At 46.5% G+C, this 9411-nt stretch overlaps 1 protein-coding gene across 1 annotated transcript; it reads left to right on the forward strand.

Moving 5' to 3' along the window:
* Positions 1–149: 149 nt before the first annotated feature.
* TATDN3 (TatD DNase domain containing 3) lies at positions 150–5142 on the forward strand (the record flags this gene model as incomplete). Its single annotated transcript, XM_010023825.1, has 7 exons — positions 150–234; positions 857–919; positions 2331–2440; positions 2839–2894; positions 3108–3220; positions 4356–4436; positions 4773–5142. Coding segments are annotated over 7 exons (652 nt in total), but the record flags the coding sequence as incomplete, so codon positions are not given.
* Between the last annotated feature and the right edge of the window lie 4269 nt (positions 5143–9411).

Below are 9411 nucleotides of genomic sequence, written 5' to 3' on the forward strand. Positions count from 1 at the left end.
TGTGTCCCGGAGCACACACACCCCCCGAGTGGTTGCTGATGGGGGACTCGCTGCCCTCTTCCTCGGTCAGGCCAGCGCTCCATTTTGGCTTTCTCTCAGCGCTCTTTTCGCGCAGTCTCTCCCGCTGCTGATGCACATTCCATGCCTAGATTCCCAGGGTTTGTTTTTCCATGCCTGGGAGTTCACCCGGTTCAAGAGGTTCCACCAGAGGAGCAGCGCAGCGTTACTTTGAAGGTAAAGCACAGGTAGTTAACTCGGCTACAGAATACAGCTGGGACAGCTCGGGGCAGGTGATGGGGAGCTCCCGTTTGCCTGATTTAACTTAGATCTGCCCAGTGATTTTTCTTGCTGCTCTGTAATACAGGAGCCCCAGCAGACCGAATCCCAGGGTCTCTTTGCACATCCGTTTGTCTGCGTTAGGCCTAAAGCAGAACTGTTCACTGGAGTCATCTGGCCGTGTCGCTGCGGCAGATTAGTGCATAGAAATCCCGGGTGAGCTCTCTGCTTACAGCGAACAGCACACATGGGTTTGTAGATGTCCCTTGGTTAGCATGGGAAGTGGAAGGCAGCGGGTCGTGCCCTTAGCCTGAAGAACTTGGGGAGCTGCCTGCAGCCTTTGTGTTAATTACTTCTTCTGCTCCTCTGGCAAGATAACTTGAAACATTCATTATGTAAAGAAGGGAAATCCTACACGTTTCTAAGATCTGTGTGACCACACAGCTCCCAGTAATAGCAAGTTTTAAGGTACAGAATTTAAGGTCGATGAAGGAAACTCCAATTTAATCATAATGCTGAGTTCAAAACCCTTCCATCTGGTAAGGGCAGCAAGGGTTGCATCTCTAATTTGTTCTTGCAGGATCTGGATGCTGCGTTGCCACTTATAGAACTCTACAAAGATAAACTGGTGGGGATTGGGGAAGTAAGTAGAATTTCATAACCTGTTTACATGTCTATGGCTTCAGCAGCATCTTTGGCATTGGATGCTAGAGAGGGACTCTTCATCAGGGACTGGAGCGACAGGACAAGGGGTGATGGGTTCAAACTGAACCAGGGGAAGTTCAGGTTAGAGCTAAGGCAGAAGCTCTTCCCTGTGAGGGTGCTGAGGCGCTGGCACAGGGTGCCCAGAGAAGCTGTGGCTGCCCCATCCCTGGCAGTGTTCAAGGCCAGGTTGGACACAGGGGCTTGGAGCAACCTGCTCTAGTGTGAGGTGTCCCTGCCCATGGCAGGGGGTTGGAACTGGAATATCTTAAGGTCCCTTCCAACCCAAACCAGTCTGGGATTCTGTCTGTCACCAGAATTAAAAAACTTAGTGAATATTTGGTTTTGTGTATGCAATAAGTGTTGCTGTCAGTCTGAGCAAGCACCAGGTCTGATTTGTAATTCTCTTAATGTGCTTTCCCTCACAGTTTTGCCTGTTTCCCTCTTTTCCCTCATTATCATTATTAGGAAATAGATGACATTTATGCTGGTGAATTTAGTGGGATGATTGCATAATTGCCTTAAACCCAAATGTCTTTTGACCTGTTCTTTGATACAGTGAAGTGTCAAGTCACATTGTTTCCTCATTCAGATCCTTCCTGCCTTCTTCCCTGACAAAGTTAGGCTGAGCTATGAGTTCAGTACACCTCACCGGCGTGGATAGTCCTTTTTTTCTTGTGATCCCTCATCTGTCTATATCCGTGTGTTGTCTCCTGTCTTACATTTGTTTATAAACTGAGGCTTGACAGCTCCAGGGCAGAGTGAGCCTTTTGTGTCTTGGTTCTGGAGGGACTTACAGCTGGTTCTGTACTGGCTGCAGAAAAAGCAGTTATTGGCAGAACTTTGTAGCTCAACTTGCCATGTTGTACTTGTGCTGTATATCAGGGGCTTTGGCTGGTGTAGCTGAATGGGGCTGCTTTGGCAAGCTTTGCCTGGACTTGTTGAAATCGAGAAAGTACAGAATTAGTGGGTAACTTGTGCTAGAGATAGCACTAAAGCTACAGGTTCAGGCCAGAAGTTTTACCTGTATTGGAGATCCAGATTTGAGCTTGAATCTGAAATAATATTCAATAGAATATAAACACTCAGAAAAACAGTTACAGGTCAAAGTGTTCAATACACTTGTTAGTAACTGTTTGCTCACAAGTGCTTTCACAGTTGAAAAGCTTCTGGCTGGGAATGGATTTCTTTCTGAGTTAAGCAACAGTTGAGCTCATTTTAATTGCAGTCTGTAATACATATATTTTGAAATGCCTATGAGTTTGAAGCACTTGTTGCTTTTATATGTGGCATTGTGGTTTAGTCAAGTGCTAGGTCTGTTAAATCTTTTCGCTTCTCTTCTTGTACTGTAGGTTGGACTAGATTTCACTCCCAGATTTGCCAGCACGGATGAAGAGAAGGAAGGACAAAGACAGGTTTTGATCAAGCAGATCGAGATAGCAAGAAGACTGGATTTGCCTTTGTACGTGTTTATACTAGTATGAGAATTTGCCAGATCTCAGTAACATGAGGAAATATTTCCCAGGGTTTATAACTATGAAGAGCTCCCAGGACTTTTCTTGCATGGATTAAACTGGCATTACTGCCCTGACGGCCTCCAGTTTGAGATTCAATTACAGAATTTTCCCTGTGTTTGCACTTGAATACAGTCATCTTCTGTGTCCTGTCCTTGCTATGCTCTTGCTGTATCTTCACTGTAGCTAAAATGATTCATATTTATGTCTCTAGATTTTTCTCCTGATAAAGGTGTACTACAGATTAGTTATTTTCATCCCAAGCTGCTGCTGTTCATTTGTGTTTAGTCCAAAAAACAGAAGTATTTTGCCAAGTTTCCTAATGCCTCATCCCCTTGCTGCGCAGAAACGTTCATTCCCGCTCAGCTGGAAGACCGACCATTAACCTCTTAAAGGAACAAGGTAGGTTTTAATGAGTTTTCTCTGTCATGGCTTTTGTTAGCATTGTTTCTTCTGTTGCACCATGTCCTCAGATCGGTTTGTGAACATGAAACTTAGGAGGAACAGCGCAGAGATTTGGTGTCCATTCTTTATGGACTGGGGTCCCATTGGAAGCTGACATCATAGACCTACTGTAAACACTGCTCATGGTTTGGTTTGCTTCTCTTCTCCGAGGTGCTACCAAGGTGTTGCTCCATGCCTTTGATGGGAAGCCATCTGTAGCCATGGAAGGGGTGAAAGCCGGATACTTCTTCTCCATTCCTCCTTCCATTATAAGGAGTGAACAGGTAACGTTTAAAGGGGTTTACTCCTTGCATTGCAGGTAGTAGCTGACAGCTCATCATTATAGCAAACGTGACAGCTCAAGATCATGCCTGTTGAAGTCTGTACAGCTCGAAGTGGGACTAGCAGTACTCGCTCTGGTTGCTGCCACCTGACACTTCTCAATAGAAGTTTCAGTTCTTAGTGTTGCACATTTTTACTTTGGCTCAATTTTTGCCTTGGCTAGACTTTCTGTTGGCTAAACCAGTTCAGCTATTCCTGAGAAACAAGGATTGAGAAAATAGGTGGTTTTTTTTCTCATTTTAATGTGGTTTCTGGTGAACTTTTCTTTAGAAGCTTCTGTCACTGTACTGTCCTTGAGCAGGGACATGACGTGGAAAAGAACTAGTTTCTGGCTCAGTGCTGTGGCACTTTCTGTTCAAAAGGAAATCTGCTCACAGTTGGCTGAGTTACAGACCTTGCAAAAATGGTGATTATCACGAAGTGTGCCCAGCAAAGACACAGCTAAATTACTTAAAGACAGCATTGGTCAGGTTCAGGCCTTGGTTTTGTGAGGCTGCTCTTTTAGTTTATGCTCTGAGCTGCCACAAGCTATGCTGACCTCTGTTTTTGGAGCAGCAGTCTGTTTCCATCCTGCACCATCATCACTTTCTGTGATAAGCTCAGGAAATGCAAGACAGGAAAAGGCAGGATTCGAGTGGAGAGGGTGTGAGTGATGGATATAGATGGGGATATGGTTAGGAGGAGAAAGGAAAGCAAACTGGGGCTGAGGGGTAAAATAGAGATGAGAAAAAGCCACAGAAATGTATATACATACAGAAAAGCAGCAAATTAAAATTGCATTGGCAACTCTAAGGTGTTTTGGGCAGTATAACTACATGACTTAATTAATAACAATGGATTCAGTGTTTAGAGAATAGTTCAGATATTTAGAAAACAGGATAATCCTAACTTGAAAGGACTTCTCGAGCAGCTCTTGGTATTCTTGCTTCCATTCTGAAATTGTTGATAAAATGCAGACGGTGGCACCGAGGTCTTTTGACATTGCTTTTAAATGCAAAGCATAGCATCCCTTCATACATTTTCCCCCTCAGCTCTAAGTGCATGAAGTGTTTGATAGTTATCTTTATTTTCTTCAAGAAGCAGAAGCTTGTGAAACTGTTACCACTGGAAAGTATGTGCTTGGAAACTGACTCTCCTGCTCTGGGGCCTGAAAAGCAGGTAAATGATGGGGAGCAGGGAATTCTGTGTATGTATATCCAAACCCACACTCATGGAGGTCAGTTACTGGCACGGGAGAGTGACGTAGTGTAAGCATGGGTACAAAGGATGAAAGAGGTTCCTAAGTGAAGATTTTGAGATGAGCAAGTCAGTGTTCCTGAGGCTGGGAAAGGAGAAGTAATTCAGGAATGGGCAGAGGGAAAAGTACTCCAAGAAGAAGATACGTGTAATTTTTCTGGCACAACGTGTCACAGTTGTGTCAGGACATAGTGAATCTGAAAGACCTGTAATCTGTAGGGATCTGTAATTTTGTCCTTGTTTGGTGGTTGTTTTCAGGTGAGAAATGAACCAAAAAATATTTACATTGCTGCAGAATACATTGCCAAAATGAAAGGAATTCCAGTTGAAGAAGTTATAGAAGTGACTACACAGAATGCACTGAAAGTATTCCCCAAACTTCGGAACTTCCTTCAGATATAGATTGAGAAACTGAAATACATGGTATTGCAGAAACTGTTACTTATGGTGTAATTAATAAACCCAACGTGCATCTTGTTTTGAAGTGGAGTTTCACTCTTGGAAAGTTCAAGAAACGAGCAGAGTGTTCTAAAGCTGCATAGGATGAATACAGGGAAACTCTCAAAGACCTTTTTGTATGCGCCATTGTCATCTCTTGGATGTGATAAAGGCAGGTTGTTCAGTTGCATCTCTCATGTTTCTGACTGAATAAGTTGTAAAGAAGAGCACCACAGAATTGTCAGGGTAGCTTCCTTGCTCAGCTGCTCCTAGGCTGGGAGATGGCTGATGTGTGGTGCTTAATGTCCTTTTCATTCCTTAATTACTGCTGACTGAAGGTCACACACTTGTGGACCCACTTGTGATACAAAAGCACTTGTTAGGACATGCAGACTGCAGACCTCTTCGTGAGCCATTAAAAACCCCAACTGGGCAGGCATGCTCTGAGTTTTGGCTGGGCTCTGGCAGTGGTGAAGTAACACCTCTGCTTTCCTTCAAAATACAGTTGCAAGGGAAGAATTACAGCTATTTGGAGAAGAATTTGCTTTGGGTTTTTTAACATTTCATTTTTTGAATCATATTCAAAGGAAAAAGCCCAGGTTTGGTTTTATTTCAAGGACCTACTTTTCTGAGCGCTCAGTGTCAGACAGGGATGTGAAGGGGAGACAAGCCCCATTTTGTGACATCGTGGAGGTACTTGTCTGCTCTGGATTCTGCTACGTTGGCCAGTGTCCTAAAACCTGAATCCTGTGCTCCCTTACAGCCCCTTTGTGGATGTGGGCCAGTTGAAACACTGATTAAAGTTTTGCTGACTATAAACCAGCAATTGGTGAGGTGAGTTATACATGACAATTGTTCTGACAGCCACTAGGCACGCGGGGTTTTGTCTTTTAAAGTGTTTGCCTTTAAGATTTGGACACGTGTCTGAGGTGCTTATGTGATGTTTCAGATCAGACTCCTTCCTGGTTTCCTTGTTTAAGAGTATCTTACTGATTGCCCCTTTGCAAAATGGTTTGTAATGCCCTGTTCTGAAATCACTGGGTTTCAGGGTGTAGGACTGCAAGGCAAGGGTTTGGGTTGTTTTCCTGCTTTGAGGAGAATGCAGCTGGAGAAGACATCAGCTACGAGACAGGGGGAAAGAGCAAAGGCTTGTCATGTAAGCGATCCCATCTCAAACTTTTGTGTTCCTCTGTGTTTTCTTCCTTAATTTCTTAAAACCACAGTATCAGAATGGGTTGGGTTTTTTTGCTATCTTTAGCGGAATAGCTGTATTCTGCTTTTAACCTGGAGTTAGCTTATTAAGTTTAAACCTATGATCCTGAACAGTTTTCAGCCTGCCGCAGCCAACCAAACTTGAACGATTTGTCTCCACTACAACGTGTATTCAGAGCAACAAACGCCTGAATCTTTGCTGAATGTTTGACCCAGGGCAGCCAGAGCCGTTTGTTACCCTGCATCTACCGGCACCATTCCCTCTACTTTGGGTGAAGGACGGAGTTTGCCTCCAGATGGCGCGAGGGAGCGGGTGTGCAGTAGCCTTCCGGCTGTTAATGAGATTGACATTAATGATTCACGGTCATGTTGGGGCTGCTCAGCCTGGAGAAGAGAAGCTGCATGGAGACCTCAGAGCAGCTTCCAGTGTCTGAAGGGGGCTACAAGGATGCTGCAGAGGGACTCTGCATCAGGGACTGGAGCGACAGGACAAGGGGTGATGGGTTCAAACTGAACCAGGGGAAGTTCAGGTTAGAGCTAAGGCAGAAGCTCTTCCCTGTGAGGGTGCTGAGACGCTGGCACAGGGTGCCCAGAGAAGCTGTGGCTGCCCCATCCCTGGCAGTGTTCAAGGCCAGGTTGGACACAGGGGCTTGGAGCAACCTGCTCTAGTGTGAGGTGTCTCTGCCTGTGGCAGGGGGATAGGATCTAGATGATCTTTAAGGTCTTTTCCAACCCAAACCATTCCTTGATTCTGTGTCACTGGAGACACTAAACAGGTGATATCAGGCAGCCCTACATGTGCTTCCTGCTGCCTGTGTGACAGGAAGGCTCCCAGTATTGCATGGGAATGCAATTATGTGTGGAGATATTCCTGGTAAGAAGTCGGACAGCGTCAAAATGTTTGCAGAGTTTTGGCCTTAGTATTGTTCCCTAGGAAATTCATAGCCTTGGATGAAAACACTGGTTTTGCAAAAAGAGGACTATCAAGTACTGAGTCTGCTGAAAGGGGGGTAACATTGCTCTGGTTCAGGCTTAGCCTTGCAGATGATACTTCACCTGAGCTCTTGAATCCCTTTTGCTGCGTGGTGCTGCAAAAACCTGTAGACACGCTCACGTCTTGCAGCTCCCAGCCAGGCAGAGCACTGCTGAGGGCAGCCAGCGCAGCGTGGGCAATGGGGGGCTCTGTGTGCCCTGAGGTGCTCGTGTGGCACGCAGGTGTGGTTGGGCTGGGGAAGGAGGCACGGTGGTGCTTCCCCCTGCACGGGAGAAGCCTGGCATGGCAGCAGCAATGGGTAGGGTGAGCCTGGCTTGGTGCCTGTGGCAGAACAGGCTGACTTTGTCCTCTTCTCAGACCTGCGGCGCCTGAGCTAAGTCATGGCGTAGGCAGCCTGGTGGAAAATGCAGTGTCATTCCCACCCTACTTGGCATCCCTAACACCAAACCAGGGTCAGAATTAGCACCCTTTCCCTGTTGGTTTTGCGGTGTGAGCTGTGTCCCAGCCGCCTGCAGTCTGTGCCAGGGGGAAGGCACGTGCTGGAAATAGAAGTCGTTGCTTTGCCCAGGAAACCCAAGTTTTGAAGGTGCTCACTCGGGACTGGTGGTAGCTAACGTGTGGGGGGAGGAGTTGTGGTTTGTGAGCCGAAAACCATCACTGATCCCTCAGCAGTCATCTGTGTCTTTACCTGGAAAGGGAGATTTAACAGAGCTTGCCTTCCCGCCAGCAGCCCTGGGCTGACGCCTGGTGCAGAAGGACTCGGGTGGCTCGTGAGGGAGCAGTGTGGCGGCACACCATGAAACCCTCCATCCCCACATCCCCAGTCCGTCCTCCATTGCTGGCCTTGGCAATACCAGTGTGTGTGCTGAACCCTGCTGCAGCCTCTCGGGTTGTCTGCCCAAGCCATGTCCCCTCCAACGTAGCACAGGACACTGGAGTGTCCCAGGGACGTACTGGGGGAAGGATCCAGTGCAAATTAGCTGGGTGCTTTCAGGAAACCTGAAGGGAAATGAGAAAGCAAGCACAGAGTAAGTGGAGACCCAAGTTTTCTTTTCAATCATGCAATTAATTTTGGGGGATACTAAAAGCCCTGGTGATATCTGTCTCACAGGGGTCACAGAGGAATGCCACAGATGGTCTGCAGCCATATGGAAAGCGGTCAGTCCCAAGCTGCATCTGATACCTTTAGCCATCACCTCTTCCTGGGATGCTACAAACAGCAGATAGGATTGCACTCTGTATGACTCCTTGTGTCTCTGTGTCTTACAGGTTGTACATGATGTGATAGAAAAATCAAAAAAGGTTTGTGATTTCTTTGGTATAATCAGTGCCTTCAGAGTGCCTCACTCGTCAGTCAGGGCTCTGTTATCCAGTCAGTGCTCTGTTATCCAGTCAGTGCTCTGCTATCCATGCAGCTCTGGCTGGTACAGCTACTGCCAGGATAAAAGAGCCACACACTGTTCAGTTCTTTCCAGGCTTAAAATAATGCACCCAGATGCACTGTGTGCTCTAGGGACTCCCACATGAGCAAGGGCTTGCAGTGAGTGCACAGCTCAGCGCCAGGCATGAATAACTAGGGGGTTGCAGGGGGACAGTGAGAATGTGAAGGTACTTTCCATAGGCTGAGATGTGGAGCTTGTAGATCTAGAGAGCTTCTAAAGTGAAGTTGATAATATAGACAAAATAGTGGACCGGTGTGAGCCATCAATGGCTACCAATTCACACACAGATACTCTGCACCTTCCTTGTTCCATGAGCACCTTGGATTGGTAGGAGGGGCTGGAAGGATGCCGAAATTACACTTCCTTGGCCAGCTGGTCTCATAGCCCTTTCGCCACCCAGGCCAAGCTGTTTGCAGGGCTCATGTGGAACAAGGCTGAAGGGATTTTGCCTGAAGGCCAAGTGACTTGGAAGAGTGGAGCGGGTACAGTACAACTAAAAAGTTCATGGTAAGTCACTTGAACTCCTCAATTCTTGGAAATCCCCTCTGAGCTCAGGGCGAACAGCTAAGAGTGTTTAAGGGCTCTATCTGTGCTCACTCAAATCAGTCTTCCAGGAGCTTTCTTCTGAAACTTGGACTAACAGTGCCTGAATCTGCTGAACTGTGGAACAAACTGCCATGAGTTTTCCCAGGTTTCGACACAGGAACAAGTGAGGAGATGGTGATGAGGCCAAGTGGGTGATCTGCTGTTTAATCCTGCTGTTTACCGTGATAAGAGTTTAAACAAATTGACCAAAGACTTTTACTGGAGG

This window comes from Nestor notabilis, unplaced genomic scaffold, assembly GCF_000696875.1.
Source record: "Nestor notabilis isolate BGI_N333 unplaced genomic scaffold, ASM69687v1 scaffold26831, whole genome shotgun sequence".
NCBI lineage: Eukaryota > Metazoa > Chordata > Aves > Psittaciformes > Psittacidae > Nestor > Nestor notabilis.